Genomic DNA, 26,621 nt, shown 5'->3' with positions numbered 1-26,621 from the left:
TTTGAATGACATTCTTTAGTCCTACTATACTTACACCACTGTGATACTGACCATTCCAACTCAATTGAATTTGCTCCAAGGGCAAGAATGTCCTGCTATATCACATGTGTAATATAAATTTCTTTAAAATTTTAATATTAGACCCAATACCCTTCGTTAATACACCATCACTTCGGATTACAGGAGGAAAAGTCTTTTGCCATACCTGGGAGAGCCAGGGATTTGTCACTTTATTCACTTGCCCAATGACTGGGAATAGGTTTTACTTTGGGCGGTTTTCAGTCTCCTAGGAATTCCTTTCCTCCTTCTCCCAACCATCCCACAATCCCTCTTTCTTTCCTTCTAGATGCTAGAAGCAGAGCTTTTAAAAGTTAGTGGGATAGCCCATGGAGAGTAATCTGTAGCAGTTTTTGCTTTATGGGAGGGTAATCTGGGACTGCACAAAGTAATTCTAGAAGCAGTACTCTGGAAGCTTTCCTAACATGGACCACTGGGCTACTACCCATTAACACACTTCCTTTCTTGGGACACAGTCATCCTTCCCCTCTGTGCTGTCTTTTGGTGAGCTGCTGACCTTGGCCCCTTAATTCAGTGAGCTAGAAATGTGTTTCTTTGTAGCATTCAACAACCCAGCCTGATGATAACTCACACTGGTACAGCACTTCACAAAGGGCTATCCTCATAATAACCAGGCAACAGAAATAGCAGAATAATTATCATCCCTACTCCCCACTCCAGATGAGAAAACGGAGGCTCGCAGAGACTAATTGACTGGCCAATATTACATAGCTAGTATGTGGTTAATGCCAACTTGATTTCTCTGTTACAGTACACCACAGCTGCCTCCCTTATATTAAATGGCAGTCTCTCTAGATTGATTACACTCATTAATCTGGGCTTTTTCAGCTCAGAACTGTCTTCAGATCCTATTTGAGACCACTATTATTTTTTCCCCCAAAGGCTAAGTCATCTTTCCTATTGGAAACTCGAGATCTTGTTTTCTGGCTTTTCCAGTTTCTCTTCCTTTACTTACATAAATTGAGGTTTGGAAACCTCCTCAAGGGTCACTTGGCCCAACTAACACCTAACCATGAACATCTATAAGAAATCTAGTGGACTGTTAGAAAACCTCCCAGTAATGGGTGAAAACCTTCCACTTTTGACAGCTCTGAATTTTTTTTTAAATTAAGTTTTGCCTTCCACGAAGCTTTAAATCTGCTCATCCCATTTTTTAAATTTTTGAACCCCAATTTTTTTTACTCCAGCTTTGCTGTGCCTGGAGGGGATTGTAAACTACACACATGGTTCTTATTGTAGGGACTAATTAACTACTTTGAAACATTTTGTGCTACTCCTCTGAAAACTGCTACATGCACAATCTGGTCCTTAGGATGTGCCATAGACAAAATTGTGGCTTTGCAAATACAGATCCAGTGAAAGATAACTGCCCTGTAATCACAGTCAGCAAATCGGAATCTATCCAGCTTAATTCTGCTGAACAAGAAGGGACTTTTGCAGTGATGTGATTAAAATGGTAATGTGAGCCGACAACCCTGATCAAAGAAACGGTCTTGGCCTTTTCAAAGAACATGAAAAACATGCCTTAAAATTTAATTTGGGAGCAAGCTGCAAGTTTAGATAAAATTATTCCAAGCAAAGACCATTAAGGCCCTTTTCTAAATTGAACACTTAAGCTGTGGTGGGGGGAGGAGGGAGGAAAAGAAAACAGGGAGCCAGGGAACCTTGAGTTGGGGCTCCACTTCTATTCCTTCTTATTTTCTGTTCTTTTTTAAGCACCAATACAGCACACCGCCGGTTTGCTTCGTCTACCAAAGCATAAAATTGCCAATCTTTTAACCTAACTTAAATCAAGGAAGTAGCAATGTTAGACTTAATTAAAAACAGCAAATATTTGTACAGCTGCCCCCGGGTTCACAGCATAGAAATGGATTTAGCATCAAATGTTGCTGTCTTAAGTCCTGTGGGAGCTTCTTACAAAAACATATAGGATCCCCTGGCTTACTCTGCGGTACCAGGAATGCTCCTTCTCGAGTTAGTTCAGGTGCGACTCTTTCCTCTCTCTGATTTTCAACTTCTTTCCTCCTCAAACTTACTTTTTTTCCCTTTTTTTCCTCCAGAAAGCCTCGCAATCCGGCTTTCAGGTGCAAATGCAGCAAGAAGCACAGGAGGAGAACAAGTGAAAATCCTATTGCAAACAAACTGCTGCAATGTTGCATTGCTGCAAACAGTTCCCGGGGGTGGGGGTGGGGGGGAAGAGCCGCCGTAGCTAGGGGAGAAATGATAGCTTTTTGGTGTAGATTTCCAGATAGGCTTCTTGGAGTTTCCCTTCGGGCCTTTCACACTCAGTCCCTTTGGCGCTCTATTTTATCCTCCACAGGGCCGTACGGACTCCCCCCAAAGAGAAGCTTTTCTTTTCGCATTCCCAAGTACGTGCAGAGATAATAAAGGGGCCCCACCCAACCGGTTTCTTATGAAAAAGGGAGGAAAGAAACGCTCCGAATGGCACGAGCGGACTCCGGACCGCTTTCAGGGCTCCGTACCGGAGCTGAAACCAACAAGTCATTGATTACAGGTCGAGGGGGGCGGGGCCGCGGCCCCACGCAGCGAGAAAAGAAGCGCTCCCGGGGAGTAGAGGCGGGAGGCAAGGGAACTGGCGGAAAATGTGACCCTGTTGACCTCAATCACCCGCTCCTGCTCTCTCTCATTCCTCACCTGCGCGAGGAATAGGGCAGAAAACCCCCCGGGCAGCCATGGCCCCCACTGGGAGCCTCCAGGTCGCTATCAGTCACCAGATAGTGGCCCTGCAGACCCTACGGCTCTTGCAGCAACAGAGGGACGAAGAGGACGACCTGCTTTACTCCCAGCAAGTGTCCGCAGCCCCGGGGCAGGCAGGCCCCAGAGAGACTGGAGAAAAGGGCGGGGGCCCGGCCGTGGCGAAGGCGGAAGGTGCGGGGGACTGCGGTCAGTGTTCGCTGGGCCGCGTCGTCGAGTCCACTTCGCAGCTTATCCGGGTGGAGCAGACCATCCTGAAACCCTTGCATCAGGAACTGGGCTTCCCCATCTACTTGAAAGTAAGTTCCCCCCGCCCCCCACCCGTTTCCCGCCGCCCCCCAGCGCGGGGTAATCCACTGCTGGGCCCCAGGGTTAGCCCTGACCTCTCACCCCGGACCCTACGCGGGGTTGGCCAGAACCGAGGGGCGGCGCGAGTGTTAGTGGGGATAAGCCACCGTGGGGAAGGAGGGCAGTGGCAGGTTTGGAACAGTGCATTGCAAAAGCATCCTGCAAGTGACGATGCACGGGGAAAGCGAGAGTAGGTGTGCATGTGCCCGCTTGTGTGTGTGCACGCGTGTGCTTGTGGGTCCTGGAGGCGAGAGGACATCCTCCTTTTCCTGCTGGAAGTCGGAGCAGAGGGGAAGTGATCCCATTTGTTCTTGTTGCTTTTTTACCGTCTGGCTGCAAATCACCGCTGTGCTGCTGCTTATGAAAACCGTTGGCCAAGCTAATCATAATGTTAATATCAACATTTGTATAGTGCTTAAAATATACTCAGTTTTGTGGTGGCTTGGAAAGGACCTTTAATAATAACAATAATTAATTTACATAGTTTTTGCTTTGTGTCAGGCACTTAATTTTGTGGTGGATTAGGAAGGGCCCTGAATTTTAATTTTGAAAGTGGCATCTCGGCTATATGCATCTGAATATGAAAACAGCCAGACTTCAAGCTTGATAGTAATTAACTAACATTTGTAAAGTACTTAATTTTCTGGTGAATTGGAAAGGGGCTCTCTGGCTTCAAACTTTGAAGTCATCCTCCTTTGTGCTTCTGGGTATGAAAACACTTGGCTGATCCCATCATTTAATAACCACTGAGTCAATAATAATGATAATTATTATATATTGTACCTTTTATATGGCATTTGCTGGGCACCAAACACTTACTTTTGTGATGGATTGGAAAGAGCCCTGGATTCAGAATTTGAAATCTACACCATTGCTGTATGCTTCTGGGTATGAAAATAGCCCTAGTCTTTAAAATTATTATAATTAAAATTTTATAAAATACTTACTTTTCTGGTAAATAGGAAATGGCCTTGGGTTCAGATTTGGAAATCAGCACCTCCACTATATGCTTTTGGACGTGAAAACAGTTAGGCCATCCCCTTAATATATTAAAAACATTTATTTGGCACTTCCTGTATACCAGGAATTAATTTTTTTGATGGGTTGGAAAGGAAGCTTGGTTCAGATTTTGGTTTCATAATTTAAACTGTGTGTAACCTTGGACAAGAGGTTTCCTTTCATTTTGCCTCAGTTTCCTCATTTTCCAGGATACAAGTTGGCCTTTGGTCTCAAAGGCCCCTTTCAGCTTCAGCATTCTGTGATTTAATAAATGCCTTCCTGTGGTCCAGGTGGGATTAGTAAATCACCTGACTGTTTTCCGCACTAAATTATCTTTATATGTTTAAAGTTTTTTCACACCCATGAATTACATTTATTTTCACTACTATTCTGGGTTGCCAGGGGGTTTAGAGGACTACTGAGTCAATAATCTGGACACTTACTGAGCAGGCTGAGAAGGGTTAAGCCAAAAGTGTTGAAGTGTGAATATTAATATTAAATGCTTGCTAAGTAAAAGAGCTTATATTTGTATGGCACCTGTTCCCTCTTAAGGTTGCAAACTGCTTAACCAAATACCGCCGATTGGCAGAGCAGCGACATAACAAGGAGATATCTTTGGTTATCCTACACATAAAATTCAGATAAAATAAAATAAAATAATTTCCAAGGCATCTTCTAGCTGCAGTATTGCTTCTAGAGTCTTGGTGGTCAAACAGTGTCCAAAGGACTTTTTAAATATGTTTGGAAACAAGAAGCTAAATGATAGTAGGAGACAAATTTTGTAATACCCAGCGTTTTCCGTTCTTATATATTAGAAGGAAAGCTATTATATATTAGGTGTGACTCTAAGTCATCTGATAGATATTTTTTAAAAACTATATTGTTTTGTTCCCAAAATTAAAAATAAAATAAAATTTTAAAAAACTGCATTGAAACTTACACCTAGATAAGTGTTATGAGTCAATCAGTGTGTTGTGTGAAAAGTTAAGACCTGGATTTGAGGCCCAGCTTTGCCATTTATTACTGACTTGTTGAATTTAGCAAGTCACTAAATCTGGAAACAATCTCTGTTTCCAGATCTGTATATTAGATAAAATAATGAGAGGCAGCAAGGTATAGTATTTCATGTATAAAATAGGAAAGTTGGATAAGATGTTTGAATTTCCCTTTCTTTATTACTGTGTTGAGCAAGTCACTTAGGATCAAAGGATAGGGAGCTGGAAGAGGTATCCAAAGCTGTTGAGCCCAGCCTGATTTTTACATATGAGGAAACTGAGGCACAAAAATATTTTAATGACTTGGCCAGGTCCTATAGTTAGTAAGTTTTAAAATCAGGATATGAACCCAGGTCCAGTTTGTTCTATCCACTGCACCATGCTACCTTTCTTAAAACTAAGGTTTAGAGAGGTTGTAACTTTTTGAGGGTCACATGTTATCAAGTGGAAGATCCAAGATTTAGATATAGGAACTTTCCATCTTGCTTTCCTCATACTGGTACCCTATGCTCTAATTCCCCTGGACTTTGGTTTCCTCATCTTTATAAATGAGAGGGTTAGACTAGAAATGCTCTACAGTTATATTTCTAAGAAGGGAAATCTGGAGTTCTTTAAAATTGATAAAATAACAACAAAATCAGAGAAGATCTTGTCTCAGGCCCAGTGCTAACTGGAAAGGCAAAGGATTGTTAAGGGCACATGCAGTTAACTGAGCTGTGTGTATTATGTGATGGGTGACTGGCATTTCAGTATGGAGGAGTATATCTGATCAATCCTGCTACATGCCAGGAGTATAAATGTAAAAAAATGACATAATCCTTATTTATAGTGAGTTTCTGTTCTGATAGATGAGTCTGCAAGTACAGAAAAGAAAGTAGATAGGAAAAAAACATAATTTGTATATATATATATATACACACACACACATATATATATAAAACTTCTGTTAAAATAACACTTTAATACTTTATATTAATATTTCAGCTATTGATTCCTTAATTCTTAAGTGTTTTATTTTGAATATCAAGAGTCTAAAGCTCCTCATGTAGTTTCATTATAATGTATCTCAAATGCAATCTTCCTTTACCCCAAAGACTGATACTGTTTTGACCCAAGTTAATGTTGCTTTTTCAACTTCTCTCCATTCATGCTCCAGTCTGGGGCTTCTTAAACTTTTTCTATCGATGACTCCTTTTTGTCTGAAAAATTTTTATGTGACTTGAGATGTGAAAGTATATAAATCTTCAAACATTTATTGATAATAAATCATAATAAATTGATCATAAATCAAAATCTCCACATTCAATTAAGAGATTCCCAGATGGAGTCTTGATCCCATTACAATTAGCATGGTTTAGATATTCTAATTTGTTATCAGGGGTATTTAAATTTTTTTTTTCACAAGTGTTTTATTTTCCAAATACATGCAGATAGTTTTCAACATTTGTTATTATAAGACTTTGTGTTCCAAATTTTTCTCCCTTGCTATGCTACCTCCCTCCTCTTACAGACAGCAAGTAATCTGCTATAAATTAAATATGTGTAATCCTTCTAAACATATTTCCATATTTGCTTTGTTGTATAAAAAATATCGGGCCAAGAGGAGGGAAAAATCTGAAAATACTATTCTTTGATCCACATCCAATATCTCTGGGTTCTGATGGCTGTCTCCATCCCAAGTTTATTGGAATTGCCTTGATTCATCTCATTGTTGAAAAGAGCCAAGCCAATCACAGTTGATCATCACTTAATCTTGTTGCCATATATAATGATCTCCTGGTTCTGCTCACTTCACTCAGCATCAGTTCATGTTAAGTCTCTCCAGGCCTTTCTGAAATCATCCTGCTGATCATTTCTTATAGAACAATAACATTCATATATCATCAGTTATTCAGCCATTCTCCTGTTGATGGGCATCCACTTAGTTTCAAGTTTATTGCCTCTACAAAAAGGGCTGCCACAAACATGTTTGCACATGTGGGTCCCTTTCCCTCATTTATAATCTCTTTGAGATAAAAGCCCAGTAGTAATACTGCTGGATCAAAAAATAATTGTATTTTTAACATCAGCAAAAAAGGTAGAGGTTGAGGGAAAACGTATAGATAAAGGGGCAACTATTTTTCTCCAGCAAACACAATGACTCTTTGATAATGGCCAGCATATAACGCAGCATTGGCAATTCTTTCTTCTTAGTATGATGGTGTTTTGTTTTGTTTTTCTGTTAGCTGTTAGCCAGTCATTGAAGATCACGCCTTCCAATATTTCCCTACTATTATTTATATATTTAAAACATCAATTTTTTTTCTAAATGCTCTTCCTTCCTTTACCTTCTCTCTCACTCATAGAGAAAGCAAGAAACATGATACACATGAAGTCATATTTTTATTTAAGGGAACACAGGATATGAGCTGAAGCTGGAGATCATTCTACTGGCCAGTTTACAGTCTGGGAAAGTAAAATTATACATCTCAGAGTGCAGTAGATTGATTGAAATCATGAATATAGAAGATCTACTTCACTAGCTTTGGTGTTGATTCCTCTCTTTATCAGGGAAGATGGTATAAAGGAAAGATTTTAGGGAAGGGTGAAAAGAATTTAGTTTTTTTTATTATTATAGCTTGTTATTTACAAAACATATGCCTGAATAATTTTTCAACAGTGGCCCTTGCAAAACTTTCTGTTCCAATTTTTCCTTTCTTTCCCCCCACCCCTCCCTTAGAAGGTAGGTAGTCCAATATATGTTAAATGTGTTAAAATACATGTTAAATACAACATATGTATATATAAATTTATACAGTTATCTTGCTGCTCGAGAAAGATTGGAGCTAAAAAGAAGTAGAAAAACAAAACAAAACAAAACAAAACAAACAAACAAACAAAAAACAAACCTGAGAAGGAAAACAAAAATGCAAGCAAATACCAACAGTTGTGGAAATGTTATGTTATGGTCCACACTCATTTCTCTTAGTTCCCTCTCTGGGTGTAGCTAATTCTCTTCATTATTGAACAATTGGAATCAGTTTGAATCATCTCATTGTTGAAGAGAGCCACGTCCATCAGAATTGATCCTTGTATAGTATTGTTGCTGGGTATAATGATCTACTGGTTCTGCTCATTTCACTCAGCATCAGTTCATATAAGTCTCTCCAAGTCTCTCTGTATTCATCCTGTTGGTCATTTCTTACATAACAATAATATTCCATAAAATTAATATACCATAATTTATTCTGCCATTCTCCAGCTGATGGGCATCCACTCAGTTTCTACCTTCTAGCCACTGCAAAAAGGTCTGCCACAAACATTTTTTGCACATATGGGTCCCTAAGAATTTGGTCTTAATACCGATTAACCATCTTACTTTGAAATAGCCCTGTCATTGGTTGTTGGAGATAATGCATGTCCTATCTACAGAGTTGTAGCAAATGTCTTTAGTAAAGTGCTTTTGAAAGAGAAATATGAACCATTCGTTCTTGTGCATGAGTGAATTTTGACCCTAGAGGTTTTTTTTTTCCCTTTTTAGTGGTACTCTGAACCCCAAAAGCTTAGTACTGTGTGTTTATATTGAGGGGAAAATGGGAAACAAGGATCCTCTGACAGGGTTTTTGACACAAGCCAGGGCCTACAAGCCTGTAATGTCGATTTGACCATGGGCTCAGTTTGCAGCTCCTTGAAGCACGTCAGTCCAAGGCTTTCTTTTACAGCTGAGGGAGGATCATTGTGACCTGTTGAATGCTAAATATCTTTCCTGGCTCTTGGCTTTTGTCATTCTTTCCTACTTTCAGAGCTCTCCCTTTTACTGTGCTCTTCCATCTCCAGTGCCTCAGAACTGCTCTGCCCTTGGAAGAGGAAGGATGCATTTAATATCCCTGGCCCCTTAGGAGATTCTTACCACTATTTGCCCTTGCTAATAGACACTTCCAGTAACTTGGAGCTTTTTGAAACAGGAGCCTAATATGTAGCACCAGGGCTATAAAATAGGGTTTTTTTTTTAGGAGGAAATAATGAGCCATGTTTCTGGATCAGGGAGACAGTTTCTGTTAGTAACACCGAGACTACTTGATTCATAATTTTCTTGCACCTGTAAAGTAGGGGCAGAATAACTGATGACTGCAAATTTGGCACGGGGCACCAGTGTCAGAGGTACAACTTTTTCCTAAACCCTAGGAAAGCCGAGGGTCCAGTTCTGATAGATCTGTTAATATCAATTATGTTAAAATAGAATTATTGGAATACCAATTTTAAAAAATTTAAAATATTAATTAAAAAACTGAGGTTTGGATCCTAGATTAAAAATTCTTTTTCAGTTAGTAGGGATGATGCTCACAGAGTGGATAGATTTCTCAGGCCCAAATCCTTCCTAATTATTTTTCCTCTATCTCATTTTTTCTTTTCCTTAAAATTATAACTTTTTATTTTCAAAACATATGTATAGATAATTTTCAATGCTCACCTCTGCAAAACTTTGTTGCAATTTTTTCCTTTCCTTCCCCCCATGCCTTCCCCTAGATGGCAAGTAATATTTTAAACAAGTGCAATTCTTCTATATATATTTCCACAATTATTATAGTATGCTAGAAAAATCAGATTTAAAAAGAGATAAAAAGGAAAAAATGAAAAAAAAAAAATGAAAGCAAAGAGCAAAAAAAAAAAAAAAAGTGGAAATAGCATTTTCTCCTTTGGAGGGCAGAGCACCAGTCTGGCAGCATTCATCGTATCTCCTGGCCTCTCTTCTGTTATGCCTTTTGCTACTGAGGCTCTATTCCTTTCCCTCTCTAAAACAAATTCAAACACATTTCCTCAGAAGGAGTTATTTATCGGTGAAAAAGGTTTCTCTGACTTCATACTTTTTCTCATTCTGTCCCCATTGGCTAAAATGGCTTTCTAGTTCTTTCCTATTGGATTCCTATTTGGTCTTTTAAAGCCCAGTTCATTTTCCACTTCTATGAAGCCTTTCTGGATACTTCCCAGTGTAGGTAATTATTCATTGTAATTATTTTTATTTTTATTTTTAATGCAAACAAAATTCTTTTGGCCCTGGAAATAGAAAGCTTGGCTTAGAATCAGGGAGATCTAGGTGGAGGGCCTGTAGCTGACACATTAATGGCTGTGTGAGTCAAACCAAGTCATTTAACTCTCAGTGTTCTAGGTAAACTCCCCTGAGACTCCTGAGATGCAGACCAGGTATTGGTAGCAGGCATGTCTCGCCACAGCATGCTAATGAAAGACCCAGATCCAAGAAGGAAAAAGGAAAACTAATTTAATTAGTAACTCGTCAGCCTATTTGCTAGGGATTTTCAAAGTTAGAGGCCATCCAGAAGGGTTTTTTTTTTTTTTTTTTTAATTGCCTTGGTGACAAATCTTTTTTTTTTTTTAATCTGAGGCTGGGGTAAGTGACTTGGCCAGGGTCACACAGCTAGGAAGTGTTAAGTGTCTGAGACCAGATTTGAACTCGGGTCCTCCTGAATTCAGGGCTGGTGCTCGGGCCACCTAGCTGCCCCCAGGTGACATCTAACTGTGGGTAAGGGAGGAGTCATTGGGGCAGTTAGGTGGCCCAGTGCATAGAGCCCTAGGCTTAGAATCAGGAAGGCTGCGCTTCATAAGACATTTACAGGCGGTGGCTCTGGGCAGCCCGTTAGTTCTCTTTGCCTCAGTTTTCTCCTTTGTGAGATGGGCTGGAGAAGGAAACGACCAACCACGCCGGTATTTTTGTCAAGCAAACCCCACATGTGGTCGTGGAAATCGGATTTGACTTAAATGACTCACAGTAAAAGATAGAGGAGGCCTTAAAACCATTTCATAAGAACTTCTCTTGGTAATACTTTTCTCATCCCTAATAAACGTGCCAGAGCCGTATTTGTGAGAGAGCGGGCTAAGGAAGGCGGAGGTTTTCGCTTTCGTTGTACATCAGCATCTTCTATGACTCCGCACTTGTCCCCTCAATTCTGACCCGTCCGCCCGCAGTAATCGCCGCTTCCCTCGTGCTCCAGCGCGAGCGCGGGCCGGACTCTGACTTCCAGGCCCTCCGCTCCGGTATTTGCACGTTGTGGGAGCGGCTCTCCTGTGGCCCGGAGAGCAGACACTGATGAGGAGCGCGTTGCGTTTTTACTTCCGAGGAGGAGCGGGCCGTGTGTGTGAACTCGGGAACCGTGACTCCTGAAGAAGTTAGGAAGCCGCGGAGCCGTGACCCGCTCCGCACCCCAGGAGGCTCCGCTGTCGGGAGCAGCTTGGGTTGTGTCAGAAAGAGGCTAACCACAGACTGCCTGGTGTGCGTTTTCCATGTGCGCACCGACTTTTACAAGAAACTCGTTTATAGCTCCGTGACTCCCTGTGACACGAATGATAGGAAAAGCAGTGCCCCCAGCCCAGCTTTCCAGCGTACAAACGATTGGAAAAGCTTGTTCCGAGGAAGCCCTGAAAGCATCTCTGTCCACTGCACCTCGCTGGGAATGCTGGCCAGCCCGTGCCGGGGGGGTCGGCCGTCCCCGGGCGGGGGCACTGGGCATCCCCAATGGCCTTTTCCAATTAAAAAGGATACCGTCCTTAGAGCCAATCTGTGGGAGTGCGGGGAGCTCGTGGGAGGTTATTGCATGTCTCCCAAAGTAAGAATGTTTAATTTCCTGTGGACGAGGATTATGGGGAGCTCTTCATTGGGTGTTTTATTAACACACTGCTACTTATCTATAAAGAAGTGACCCTGGGTTCAGGAGAGCGGCTGGCGCTCTGTGAAGCCCCAGAACGCTTTATGGTTGGGCGGGGTTGTAGTGTGATGTGGCCCGACAAGGACTGGTCCAGACCGAAGCGCTCTTCCCGCTCCATGTACTGCCCGCTCCCTGGGGGATTCCAGAGGGGCTCGTCCCCAGCAGCTTCAGAGAGGGCTGAGTAAAGGGGTGCTCGTCATGAAAACTGGGGAGAGTTTCCTTTCCCTGCTCTGGCAGTCTGAGGAGAGGCGTTGGGCCTGTGGGCAGAAGAGAGAAAACTCAAAACAAAACCAGAAGATGAACTTTTCTGGGGAAAATGTATCCGCTTTATGAGAAGGAGCAAACATAGGTTTGTGACGAGATAGAGGAGTGAGAAATTGTGAAGAACTCGACTCTCTCAAATGAATGAGATAAAACGCCAAATTCTTCTTCAACAATTAATTAAAAGGAGGGGAGCAGCCCAAGAACCTCCAAAGAGAGCCTCAAAGAAGAGAAAAGGACAAGGAAAAGAGCAAGCGGAAGGAGAAAAACCCTCCCCCAGGATAAGTAAATACAATGTGTACTGTAAAGAAATCAAATCAACACACATTTATAAGTGCTTCCTAAACATCAGGTTTAAGTGCTAGGAGCCCAAAGGCCAAAAAAATGCAAGAAAATAGGTATAAGCGAGTTATAGATAGGACAGATTATCCGAGGTCTCCGAGGGAAGGTATGATTAGCATTAATTTTTGTAGGCTTCTTGTCGAAGGTGGGACTTGAAGGAAGCCAGGAGGCATAGATGAGGAGGGAGAGAATTCTGAGAATGGGGGGAATAACAAATTAACTGTATCAGCCCAAGATATGGCAGGGCCTTAACAATATAAGGCACATGTACTTGGATGATAAAACTTTTAGTAAAGAAAGATCTGGCATTTATAACGATATCATTTTTCATCAATAAAAATAAAACAAAATGAAAAAAGTCAATAACATGGAGAAAGCAATGGAAAATTTGAATAAGGGAATAAGAAATAAAATTCTCAAGCTGGAATGCCAGTTGGCAAAAAATGGCTGAAAATCAGACCAAAAAACAACTCAACTGGAAAAAAAGACTTGAAAATCTTACAAGTGTGGATGATGGAGCTAGAGGATACTACTTAGAGAACACTTAATAATCATTGGATTATCAAAAAAGGTAAAAAAAAAATCTGACTACTTTTTTCTCAAGTTTTCTCAAGAAACTGCTCAACTAAATTTCTCAGAGGGATTAAGATCAAGGGATAGACTAGGTTGAAAGAATCCATCAGACTCCCTCAGAGAGTAATGTAGGATATTCACCCATTACAAGAAAATGCAGGGGGGGGAAAGGCTGTTCATTATTTAAAGAAATCAAGGGAAATCATTTAATCTCCAGAATCTTTTATTCAGGCATACCCTGGATAATATGTGGTGACAAAAATAAATTTCTGTTCCCCACAGCATTTTTGACAGAAATGACCTGGCGTGAGCCTTTGATATACTTTCTGGAGAAATCACAATATTTGTTGACATCTGACATGCAAATCAATAAAGGAACATCATCAAATTGAAGATAGTTAAGTTTACCCGGATAATTTGCTCTGCATCATACCTCTTTGGGAGAAATATTTTAGATTATTATTTGCCTTTTCCATCTCTTAGTTTGTAAACTTTTCCCTATATGATGGTGTGGATATCAAGTATTAAATGTGACACTGTTACTAGTCACTGGTTATCGATTGGCCTCTGATTTCTATCAATGGCCTAAACCCATCATGATTCAGAAAATTGTACCTTCTCTGGACTCAAATTGACTTTTTGTATGAGTCAATCAAATTGCTAATCCCTCAGGGTTTTTTTTTTTTTTTTTTTTTATTAATAGAATCAAGAGTTGGACTAGATGTCTCTTAAGGTTCCTTCACATCATAAAATTCAAAGGTTTTGTCTATAGTGGGAAACTAATTGAATTCTTTGGAATTCCACATGAGATAAAATTATCTTGTACAAAAGAGATTCTAAGTTCAGGGGAATAGGAACCATGTGCTACGTATGTTTGTGTCCTCCAGTACGTTGAAGAGTACTTGGTATTTAGTATGTTCTCAATAAATGGTTACTGATTTGAGTTGTTTAAAAAAAGAGAGAGAGAGAGAGGGAGAGAGAGACAAAGAGAGGGAGAGAGAGACAGAGAGAGGGGGAGAGAGACAGAGAGAGGGGGAGAAGTAGAAGGGAAGTGGGAGAGGAGATTGGAAGGGGGAGGGGAAGGGAGAAACAGTACAGACTGATTTATAATTTAGGCAGCTCAAGGAATAACTTTTAAAATGGAATCAAAAGTGGCAAGGAAAGACTCGTAAATATTTCAACTTATGTTGTGAATATTAGCACAGAATATTCAAAACATATCATGTCATTGACATTATAATTTGAGATGAATTCCCATGGAAGTTTTTTTCTTCTTTTCCCTCCAATACAGTCAAAATCAAATTTTGAAATCCTAAAGTGAGCTTCAATGAGAATTCTGCCTTTGTCAACATATGGTCTTTGTACTTTTAATTTTCCTTTCTAATCTTTTCAAGATGTTAGTCTGCCAGACAATAGATTCAGGTGACCTTTCACTTTCATTTTTAATAATGTCATTTTAAAAATATAATTAACTCTAAAAAAATTCATTGAATGCTGCTCTGAATCCAGGAGATTTGGATGTCATTTAAGCAGTCACATTAACTTTGCTATTATTCTAGGCTTATAGTGAAATTGTCTAGCTGGAACTGTTAAACTAGACTTTTATTAATTTTTAAAAACTTTAGAATATGTTATTATCTTTAAGAGTTAGTATTATCCATCCTTTGAAATGGAGTTCTTTTTTTTAAGATAGCATCTTTATTTTTTTATTTAATAGTTTTTTATTTACCAGATATATGCATGGGTAATTTTACAACATTGACAATTGCCAAACCTTTGTTCTAATTTTTCCCCTCCTTCCCTCTCCCCCAGATGGCAGGTTGACCAATACATGTTAAATATGTTAAAGTATAAATTAAATACAATATATGTATACATGTCCAAACAGTTATTTTGTTGTACAAAAAGAACTGGACTTTGAAATAGTGTACAATTAGCCTGTGAAGGAAATCCAAAATGCAGGTGGACAAAATTAGAGGGATTGGGAATTCTATGTGGAGGTTCATAGTCATCTCCCAGAGTTCTTTCGCTGGGTGTAGCTGGTTCAGTTCATTACTGCTCTATTGGAACTGATTTGGTTCATCTCATTGTTGAAAATGGCCACATCCATCAGAATTGATCATCATATAGTATTGTTGTTGAAGTATACAACGATCTCCTGTTCCTGCTCATTTCACTTAGCATCCATTGATGTAAGTCTCTTCAGGCCTCTCTGAAATCATCCTGTTGGTCATTTCTTACAGAACAATAATATTCCATAATATTCATATACCATAACTTATTCAGCCATTCTCCACTTGATAAGCATCCGCGTAGTTTCCAGTTTCTGGCCACTATGGAGAGTGCTGCCACAAACACTGTTGCACATATAGATCCCTTTCCCTTCTTTAAGATCTCTTTGGGAAATAAGCCCAGTAGTAATATCGCTGAGTCAAAGGGTTTGCACACTTTGACCACTTTTTGAGCATAGTTCCAAATTGCTTTCCAGAATGGCTGGATGTATTCACAATTCCACAAACAATGTATCAGCGTTCCTGTTTTCCCACATCCCCTCCAACATTGCGCATTATCTTTCCCTGTCATTCTAGCCAATCTGACAGATGCATAGTGGTATCTCAGAGTTGTCTTAATTTGCATTTCTCTGATTAATAATGACTTGGAGCATATTTTCATATGACTAGAAATAGTTTCAATTTCTTCATTTGAGAATTGTTCATATCCTTTGACCATTTATCAATTAGAGATTGGCTTGATTTCTTATAAATTAGAGTCAATTCTCTATATATTTTGGAAATGCATTTATCGGAACCTTTGACTGTAAAAACGTTTTCCCAGTTTATTGTTTCCCTTCTAATCTTATCTGCATTGATTTTGTTTGTACAGAAACCTTTTCAATTTGATATAATCAAAGTTTTCTACTTTGTGATCAATAATGATCTCTAGTTCTTCTTTGGACATAAATTCATTCTTCTTCCATAGGTCTGAGAAGTAAACTATCCTATGTTCCTCTAATTTATTTATAATCTCATTTTTTTAATGCTAGGTCATGAACCCAAAATGGAGTTCTTTTTCATTCAGAAAGCTTCTACTCTAATGACTAACAGTTTCTAGTTCTCATTAGCATTTTATATTTCCAAATACAAGCAAAGATATTTTTCAACATTCTCCCTTGCAGAATCTTATGTTCCAATTTTTTCTCTCACCCTTCTCTACCTATTCCCTCCTCAAGACACGAAGAAATACCATATAGAGTAACGTGCAATTCTTCTAAACATATTTCCATATTTGTCATTCTGGGCAAGAAAAATCATTTCAAAAGGGGAAAAAAAACCATGAGAATAGGGAAAAAATCCCCAAGCAAACAAAACAGTGAAAATACTATGCTTTGATTCACATTGTCTCCATAGCTCTCTCCCTAGATACATATGGTTCTATCTATCCCAAATCTATTGGAATTTCCTTGAACTACTGCAATGTTGAAAAGAGCCACATTCATCAGAAATGATTATCGTGTTGAGGGCGGTAGCCCCTTTGGTATTCTTTGTTTGATCTCCAACTTCTTTTGGGACTTGGACCTTTGATACAAGATCTGGTCAAACTAGTTTGGGCTATCTGAGCTGGCTGGGGTTTTACAGCCCCCATTCTAATCTGCTCAGATAGACCAAATGGCATCAGGAAATTCCTTTTTGGGAAGAGACTTCTGTCTCTACCCAAAAGATAACAAGAGAGTCCTTATCTTAATTTACATCACTCTCAGGAACCTCCCTACATCACTGCATAAAAGAGAGAACGGGAATCTTCTCTTTGCAAATGGCCTTGTACCATGCAGCCATTTTGCCCACCGGCTCTCCCGTGTTTCCATTCTAATCAATAAAGACTTTGTTTCCATACAGCATTAAGTAGCAAATTCCTTTGCTGCCGAACCTGCCATTGGTTACTTTGGGGAAGGAAGGAGAGAGAGAAAAGGAACTGATCCATCTCTGTTTAGACCTCAATTTACTACTCATCATTTATTACTCATCAATCGTATGGTCTTGTTGTTGCTGTATATAATAATATCCTGTTCTATTCACTTTACTCAGCATCAGTTCCTGTAAGTCTCTCCAGGCTTCTCTGAAATCATCCTGATGGTCGTTTCTTATAGAACAGTAATATTCCATAACATCCATATACCGTAACTTATTCAGCTATTCTCCAACTGAGGGGCATCCACTTTCCCGATTCCAGTTTCTTGCCACTACAAAAAGAGCTGCCACAAATATTTTTGCACATATGGGTCCCTTTGCCTCCTTTGGCAAATCTCTTTTGGCAAGATCTCTTTGGGATATAAGCCCAGTAGAAACACTGCTGGATCAAAACACTGCCGCAGAGTTTAATAGCTCTTTGGGCATAATTCCAAACTGTTCTTCAGCATGGCTAGACCAGTTCACAACTCCACCAACAATGTATCAGTGTCCCAGTTTTCCCACATCCCTTCCAACATTTGTCATTATCTTTTCCTGTCATCTTAGCCAACTGTGATGTATAAAGTGGTAAAAGGTTACTATTCTTAAAAGTTGTTAATTTCAGTTGCTTGCCAACACTACAAAAAAGGGCTTGCTACAAACATTTTTGCATGCGTAATCCCTTTTTCATCTTTTATGATCTCTTAGGGATACAGACCCAGTAGAAACACTGCTGAATGAAAGGGCATATACACAGTTTGATAACCCTTTGTGGCTTCAGTTATGTAGCTTTATGACCATAAACAACTATCTGTGGATGCTTATCATTTAGATTCTTTCCAGTTAACCAAGCCCTTCAGTTATGCTGAAAAAACATTTATAAAATTTGAGTGAGATTTCACGATAGTTTTAACTCCATAATTTATATGAGAGTTTCTTACTATTGGGGGAAAATTCTCAAGTGGAAAAGAATTTTGAATCCTTATTGGCTTTCAAGCTTTTGTTTTCTCCATTAAAAAAAATTATAAGCGAGGTTTCTTGGCCATAGATAAATTGAGCGGGTCCCCCACGTTTAACACCTGGTAGGATTGGGTGTGTTGGCTGAAGAGCACTGTTGGGGCCATCCACACCTCTAGATTACACAGATTTAGGCCAGGTCAGCTCTGTAGTCACCACTGATGGAGTGAGAGATCAAACTGGGTGATCTTTGGGAATATTTACCATGTGGTATGTAGGGAAGTTGGGGGCCAAGGAGCAGGTAAGACTCTGCTGAGAGTCTTCTTAAATAGCTTTATCTTGTTTCTTCCTTTGGTTGGTGTAGGCTTGTCTTTCAGGGTGTCAGAAGCTGGTGTAGCAGGTGTTATCTTTATCTTTGTGTTGGGGTCTACATTCGGGTCTCCCTGTTTCAGCCACAGGGCTCTGATTAGAGCAATTGTGACTTGGGTCCCCTATTTGGCTTGAGGTCACATGTGGGATCCTAAGCAATTGAGCTTTTTGTCTAAAATTCACCAGGCAGTGACCAACAGGCCAGACTAGAACACCTCTATATAAAAGTCAGAGAAATGGATAATAGTGAGAAAAACTTGATCATGTAGGCTTTGTTTTATTTGTTTAAAAAGCAACAAAAAAAGTGTCTCTGCATGCTGTTTTGGTTGAGATGTCAGTGCCAATTATTTTTTTTAAGGCCCTAGGTCTGCCATTCTGTCACCAAATACAGTTCTAGGACTGTCTTTAAAATAAATTTAGAATGAGTTTGGCTCCTGTACTCCCCTCCCCGCCCCCATTCCTTTCCAGAGTATTCTAATTTTTCTCAAGCATCTATATCAAGTATCTGACTTATTTAAAGAAAGAAAAAAAAACCGACAATAAAAAACACTCCAAATCCAACTTTTTGTGGACTTATTTCTTCAGGCTATAACACTTTTTGGGTAGTAAGAAATTCCTTGGGTTAATCACAAGCAACAAGAAGCTGCCTGAAAGGACAGGAGGTAGAGAAAAATAAATGTAGACAGCTTTATATTTTAAAGAAATTTGACGTGTGTGTGTGTGTGGGGGGGATAGCTTGGAAGGGGATGGCAAGGTGGAGTGAAGATTTTTTAAAGGCTGTCATAGAACAATGTTTAGTTAGCAAGGATGTCAGCCAGTAGGGAGACTTTGAAGATTTAGGATGGAAAGGGTGGAGAAGATGAACTTGAAAAGTACAAATACAGTAAGATTTTGGGGGGAGGTAGGGTGAGTAACAACCTAAGGGTTGGTATTATTGAAAAGGGTACTATTTTTCTCAGTAAAGTTTGGCTTGTGTGAGGGCTTGTGTTAAGAAGGAAAATGGAGAAGGTTCTTGTGGGGGGCTTGGGAAGAGGTGTGAAATAATGGGCTTTGTAAGGAGTGCCCTAGAGAGCCAATTAGGGAAGTGAAAGGATTGCCTGGAGGCAGTGAAGGCCCGGGTGATGTGAGATAACCTAAATCCCCAGTGGCTCCATTCAGCATCCTTTTTCCAGCCAGGGGGCTGCTGGTGGGGATATCCAAGGTTGGGGTTTGAGAGCAGAGGGCAATCCAAACTGGAACCGAGACAGAGTTGGGAAGGAAGGACCTCAAAGTCTGAATATCTTTCTAGAAGAGCCACTGGGTGTTGGGGTCGACAACATCAATATTTTTAATGATCATTTTTGATGGACATGACTCTTTCCAACAATGAGATGATTGAGTCTATTTCCAATGGATCTTGTGATGAAGAGAGCCATCTATAACCAGAGAGAGAACTGTGGGAAGTGAGAGTGGACCACAACATAGCATTTTCACTCTTTTTGTTGTGGTTTCTTTCCATTTTGTTTTCTTACTCATTTACTTTATTTTTTTGATCTGATTTTTCTTGTGCAGCATGATAATGGTATAAATATGTTTATATAAATTGGATTTAACATATATTTTAACATATATTGGATTATTTACCAACTAGGGGAGGGGATGGAGGGAAAGAGGGGAAAATCTGAAACATAAGGAAATGCAAGGGTCAGTACTGAAAAATTATCCGTGCATATGTTTTGAAAATAAAAAGCTTTATTATTTTTTTTTTAAAGAGAGGAAAGGCTTTGAGCATTTGCTCAAAGCTTACAAACTCCTTAGCTTGGAGTTCATCAGTGACCTATCTTACCAGTCTTATTTCACGTGATTCTTTACTCATTTGACATCCTAGCCAAGGTGGAGAGTTATCCCTTGATCTCCCATATCTGTCTCTCTGCCCATCATCAGCATTGCTTGCTGAGATCCTTTTCATTAAGTTCTAGCTTCTAAGCGCTAGCAGGGGGGCCAAACCCCAGGTCCACTAGCAGCAGCTGACCCACAGTGATTCCCACTACTGCAAGAATGGTTTGGGAATAGAATGAATTGGGGAAATATGGAACAAAATAAAAAAAAAAAAGATTTAACACTGAATTTGAAAATTAAGCATCCCATAGGGATCCATATGTAGAGATCAATGACCCGAGTTTCTCTTTGAGTTTTACTTGATTTTTTTTATTCTTAAAATTCCTAATTTATTCCTAATATTCTGTATTATCTTATTATCTGTATAAATACCATTTCCCTTTATAATAGAAATTCCTTAGTCCGAGGACTGTGAACTTGTTTTTAAAATATTTTGGTGCCTATATTTCAATATAATTGATTTCCTATATTATTAAAGATATTCTGAGGAGTTTTACCAGTCTGTCAGTGGGGGGGGGTCTAAGTGGCACAAAAGGTTAGGTGCAGTTGGATAGTTGACATTCCTTGAGGACAGGATCTGTTGTCAGGTTTCAGCTTTGTGTCCCTAAGTATAGGATATTGTTCAGGAGTTTTGTATTGTGTCTGCCTCTTTGTGCCCCTGTTTGGGGTTTTCTTAGCAAAGATACTGGAGTCGTTTCCTATTCCTCTGGCTCATTTTACAGATGAGGAAACTGAGGATGGCTCAAGATCACCCAGCTAGTAAGTGTCTGAGGCTGGATTTGAACTTGGAGGAGGTGAATCCTTTTCCTTCCAGAACCAGCACTCTATACACTGCATCCCCTGCGTTGCCCTGGTATTCTAATTGTGATGATTTTTACAAATTGTGTATTTAGTAAATATTTGCTGAATTGAAGCCCTGTTCATCTCTTCCTGTCACTGTGCAGCAAACCCCTCTCCCAGGCCTCTCTTTCCTTCCCCTATTAGAATGTAAACACCTTGAAGACAGGGCCTAATTAACTTACTTAAACTTGTTCATGCAAAAAGAGGCTCTCCTTTCCCACCCTTGGCTTCCACTAGGAAAGGCAACCCATCATGCTGGATGCTTGGAGTCATTCCAAGAAAGCCTCCTTAAGCCAAACTTGGCTGATAGCTAGATTCTCCCTCAAAGGGATTAATAGAACAACTTTTTTTTTTTTTTTTTTTTTTTTTTTTTTAGAATTTAATTCATTCTGCAAAGTAGATCAAGTATAGGCAAGGGCATAAGGGAGCCAGCTTAACCAGCTCTTAAGAGCCAGTTGTTAAATTTCAGTTTGAGCATAAAACTCTTGGAAATTAGCAAATGTTACCCAGAAGGGCTTGATTTATTTTGTTGATTGTCTAGACTTAAGAAAGTGATGGAAGAAAATGTTAATAATGCAGATTAAATTTGGAAATATATCAGGCATACTTTCGCCACCAGAGAGCTGATTGTTTACTAGTACACTTCTGGGTATAGGGCAGCTATTGATTATATCTAAAAATGCTTGGAACACAAAATACTTTGAGTTTTAAAAGAATACTCAAACAGTAACCATAGAATCCCATTGTCTTACGATAATTGTTTAGGAGATAAAGATTGGTGGGAGACTGTGGAACCACTGAATAAGATATCACCTTTAGCTGAACCATTCAGTTCGGGTCCAGATCTTCTGGGCAGCTTGAGGATGCTGCACACTGTCTTGGTGATGGAGAGTTCCTTTGAGAGGCTGCAGGAAGCACTTCCCATTGGGAAACCAGGCCCTAGAGCTCTCAAGACCAGTTTTGCTTATAAGTTAGCTGAAAAGGCTAGGAACATTTATCTCATGATCGCTGTTCAGTTGCTAGGGAAAGAAATCCAAAGCAGAAGAGAGAGCTAGACATTTAAGATGGATTTTAGATCCATTAGAGGCAGCTAGGTGACAAAGTGGTAGTGTTTTCGGGCCTGGGTTCAAATGGGCATAATACTAACTGGCAAAATACCCTTATTCCTTAGACCAAGCATTTGGTCTTTAAGATGATTCTTCTTGCTTGAAATATTTAATTTCTTTTCTCTGCTTAGCTATACCTTTTGAAGTCCCCATAGCATATGAGGACAGTTTAGCCAGATCATTTTACTCTCAATCTGTAAGTTTCCCCATCTATAAAATAGAATTATTCTTACCTTTTAAAAAAGTACTTTAATCTCGACATCAAACCTGATTTAACAGGGTACTGGCTTTAGAACCCTTGCCTATGATACGGATGACCTGAGAACTAGTTTCCAGATCTGGCCCAGAGGCTTATGATTATGGGCTAACACTTATGTTGAAAGGGTAAATGATTTACACCTTTGTGATGCTATGCTTATTGGAACTGAGCCCAGAGAACTCTTTTTAGTTACTCCTGATTAGCTCACCAAAGCGGCTATATCTGTAGCCTGATTCAGACAGTAGGGTTTGGTATTGAAAAAAGCAATTAGAATTAGAGCTGCTAGCATATACCTCATTGGGATTACTGATAAAAAGAAGCCAGAATTTTACAGAAGCGCCTTTTGGAATTGCAAAGAATTGGAAGCAAAACAGATGTTTTTGTTTGGGGAATGACCAATTAAATGTAATGAAATGTGACTATGGTAGAAGAGATGAATATGATGAATACAGAGAGAAGCATATGAATATTTTATGTGAACTGATATAAAGTGAAATAAATAAAACCAGGAAAATATTGTCCAGAATTGAAATGGGAATAACCAAATGACCCCAGAGAAGAAATAGCAAAAGATATCCCTCAACACATTTTGCAGGGATGGGAGACTAAGTATGAAATAATGCATAAGTAATGTGAAACGGTGACTATCTTGGTTAGTTTTGCTAGTTACTTTCTCATAAGGAGTGATGTTAAACATTTAACATGTATGCGACTGCCTGCCATCTAGGGGAGGGGGTGGAGGGAAGGAGGGGAAAAACTCAGAACAGAAGGGAGTACAAGGGTAATATTGTAAAAAGTTACCCATGCATATGTACTGTCAAAAAGAAGGTTATAATTATAAAATTAATACAAAATGTAAAAAAAAAAAGGAGAAGTGAAGAGGGGAGGGAATCCATTGGAGAAATGTGGGTGATATAAAGCAAGACAAAATGTAATTAGGGGAAAAAAAAAAAAGAAGTCTTCTGAGATTAACATGAGGATTTACTTCCTTGTACCAAAAAAAAATCAGCCGGAGGAGATATAAGGAGGGGCAGCTTTCCAGATCACCATGTTATACCAAGGATGACCATGTGTTACAGTTCTCGTGGCTCAACATTTCATACTCACTCACAAATTTTCATCAACATTAGGACATGTTGAACCTAAGTTTTAGATTCATCCAAATGGAGAAAAAAATCAGGGAGTTCTAATTTTGGCAAGGGGTCCCTATCACCATCTAGGATATTAACTTGTCTGGGTGAACATATGGGATTTGACAAACAAAAGCTGTTGGGAGGGATATGCTCCTGGGCTGAATGGAAAACACTTTAAATGAAATCATCACAAATATTTATTATGTGCGTCTCTGACAGAAGAGTATGGGCCAGCTAATACTCTGGTTCCTTAAATGATTTCTCGGTGGACTTCCATTGTTCTGAAATGAAAACAGTAGGGGTTTCAGCTTGAGGTCATTTCTTACCGGGGCCCCCACCTTGGATTTTCTCGATTATGGACAGGAAGAGAGACAATCACCTGTTTTTCTTTTTCTGTCTTGGGTCCTAATAGTCCCACGGAAAGGCTTCCCCTGTTAATTTGTTTTCGTTGACCTTTAATATATTTTAGAGAGAATTGGAAGGAAATACCAAAATAGTAAAATAGTCTTGCAGAACTCAACAGAGACTCAAACTTTCCTCGGGGGATAAGGGGGCAATACAGTTCAGCAGCTGAATTTTATGGGGTGTGTGTGTGTATGTGTGTATGTGTATGTATGTGACTTCCCCAAAGATGCTTTCTCTGAGGTTCTCTAAAGAAAAGCTGGAATTGTGTTAGGAGCTCAGTGAAGCCTATATATCTATTTTTAAAGGCATCTTCCTCTTATTTGGGTGATGGATGCTATCAGAGGCTGGCTGTTAGGCACGTTACCCACCCGTGGTGTTGTGTGACTCCATTCAGAAAGTCCATTTGTTTGTTGCTTTTGAATTCTTTTTTCCTTTTGTACAAAAAGTTTGGTCTGCTTCTCAAATGCAGATTGAGGAGATTGTCACATTTAGTCAAGAGCACATTTAATAACTGCTTATTTTGCATTTAATACGGATGGAGACACATTTCTGTGCTATTGAATTACAGGAGGGAAACGGCAAATCTTCAAGCTACAGCCATGTTGCGCAACCCGCCCCTCCCCCTTTTCTCCCAAGCTCTAAAATGATAGTTAACCCATGATAAAGCATGCTTCCTGCCTGTTGGCAAAGAAGTGATAGACTGTAGATGCAGAATGAGACAAATTTTCATAAAGTCAATGAAAGTATTGATATGTGTTTCTTAATTATACCTATTTGTTGGAAAAGGGAGGGTTTAGGGGGTGGGAGATTAGGAAGGTGTTGTGAGTTAGTAATAGTGATACAAAAAAAAAACAAGGAAAATGTTAATGAAATATTTAAAAATATTTAGAAGTGAGCATCAGGCAGTTGAGAAGGGGATATTACCAGCAGCTGTTTTGCTATTATCTTGTTAAAATTAATACATGTTTAAAAACTAACTATATAATAGAACTCCATGGTTTTTATCCATTCAACTTTTCTGTTCTTTATGCATTGTGATAGGATTTAAAATATTTATAATGCATTTTAAAAATAATTTAATTTTTCTCCTATGACATATAAAAATGATTTTTACACTTTAAAAAAAAGTTGAAAAAGAAAGTTGAAAAAAAAATTTTTAAATTAAAAAAAGTTGAGTTTCCAATTTTGTTCTTTCTTCTCTCCCCTCCCCAGAGACAATAAGTAATCTGACATAAGTTTTTTATATATATACATATATATGCAGTCATATGAAATATATTTTCATATAATCATTCTAGAAGAAAATTTGAATCCAAAAAATAGTATGCTTCCCTTTCTTAACCTTTCCCTTTTAAGAAAAATGTTTTTAAGTATACAAAATAAAATACATAGGACTATAAAGGAAATGATTATATTGAGATAATTATTAAAATATAATAAAAATATAAGTTTTATCATCCCTCCCTCCCCGCCCAAAGTTGAGATCCTTCCTGGTCATTATGTGATTTTAGTAGAATCCATTTTTACTTCATTACCTTGTATTAACTTCTTCTCTTTGGTTTTTCTTTAATTCTTTTTAAAGGATAGTGTTGAGTTTAGAAACATCTGCAGTCACATGGCCCTACAGCCGGAGGGGCACAGCTTTGACCAAGATTTGAACGCAGCCTTCCAGTGCCTGAAGACCATCATCAAGAAGCTGATCCATTCATTACTGAGCCTTCCCCCGGACCCCAGTGCCATGGCCAACATTGCTCTGAGGCAGATTCTCCGCAATCTTCTGGATCGCAAGCCCTAACCCTCCCTGACTGTCCGGCCTTAAGCTTTAACCAAGTAGATATCGTATGTAAGTCTTGATAACAAACTGAACCAGGAGCATCCTTACATCTGGTAGAATTGAGGGCTGTCATCCAGATATCTCATAATTCCATCCCCATTTATAATAATCAATAGCAGGTAGTTAGGATTTTCAGGGATTTTGCCATTTTTCTGGCTTGTTATGACTAGGAATATAGTCTGCTTGGTTATATGATTGGATAAATGCATTAAGTTCTACATCAGATATTCCTTTTGACCTGTTACATATTTTTTTCATTAGAGGTCTACTTGTTTAATTAGGGCTATTTTGTGACTGAAGTTCTATTATTAATAAAATTCTGAGCCATAAATGTGATATTTATAATCAATATATGTTTTCTGTTGCTATGTATAAAAGAATGTCAAGTTATTTCAATTCCTAGTAAAGGAATAATCCCTAGAAATTTGAAGACTTTGTGTTAATACTTCTGATTCTTTTTCCTGATTTAGTATATTTACTATAGCTTACAAGTTTTTTGCCTTAAGTACCTTGGTTGGAAATTGGAAATGATAATAATCCCATTTAAGGTACTTGGAATAAAAGATGTTAAATAAAATATAAGTATTGTGTTATTATGGCCTAAGATGAAAATTTCCAGTTTTCTTTTAAAATTGTTTTTATACATCCCAGTTCAAGTAAGAAATCTTGTGATAAAAGAGGGAGAAGTGGGTATAGAGGCCAGCCTCCCTCAAACATTTCCAACTGACAAGAGAGGAAAGGAGACTTTGGATTTTTAGTAGCTCACATAGGCACAAACTAGTTTTTCCTAGGTTTCCAGCAGTTTTCATGCAGACCGTGCCCAGAACACAGGTCAGTTAAACTTCTGACATTTCTATAACACTTAATAGAAACAATATCAGGTTTAT

The 26,621-nt window shown here is 39.1% G+C and overlaps 1 protein-coding gene across 1 annotated transcript in view; it reads left to right on the top strand.

Moving 5' to 3' along the window:
- Positions 1 to 26,311, top strand: part of DLEU7 (deleted in lymphocytic leukemia 7) — a 63,707-nt gene extending 37,396 nt beyond the window's left edge. Inside the window, exons 2-3 of the mRNA XM_074304778.1 lie at positions 2,399 to 3,092; positions 25,483 to 26,311. Of these exons, the coding sequence (XP_074160879.1) occupies positions 2,772 to 3,092; positions 25,483 to 25,695 (534 nt within the window). The 5' untranslated portion in view covers positions 2,399 to 2,771 and the 3' untranslated portion in view covers positions 25,696 to 26,311. The remainder of the gene's footprint in view (positions 1 to 2,398; positions 3,093 to 25,482) is intronic.
- Positions 26,312 to 26,621: the final 310 nt, after the last annotated feature.

This window comes from Sminthopsis crassicaudata, chromosome 3 (genome assembly GCF_048593235.1).
Source record: "Sminthopsis crassicaudata isolate SCR6 chromosome 3, ASM4859323v1, whole genome shotgun sequence".
Taxonomy (NCBI): Eukaryota; Metazoa; Chordata; class Mammalia; order Dasyuromorphia; family Dasyuridae; genus Sminthopsis; species Sminthopsis crassicaudata.
The sequence above is the reverse complement of the archived record's forward strand: the minus strand, read 5'-3'. Positions and strand labels throughout refer to the sequence as shown.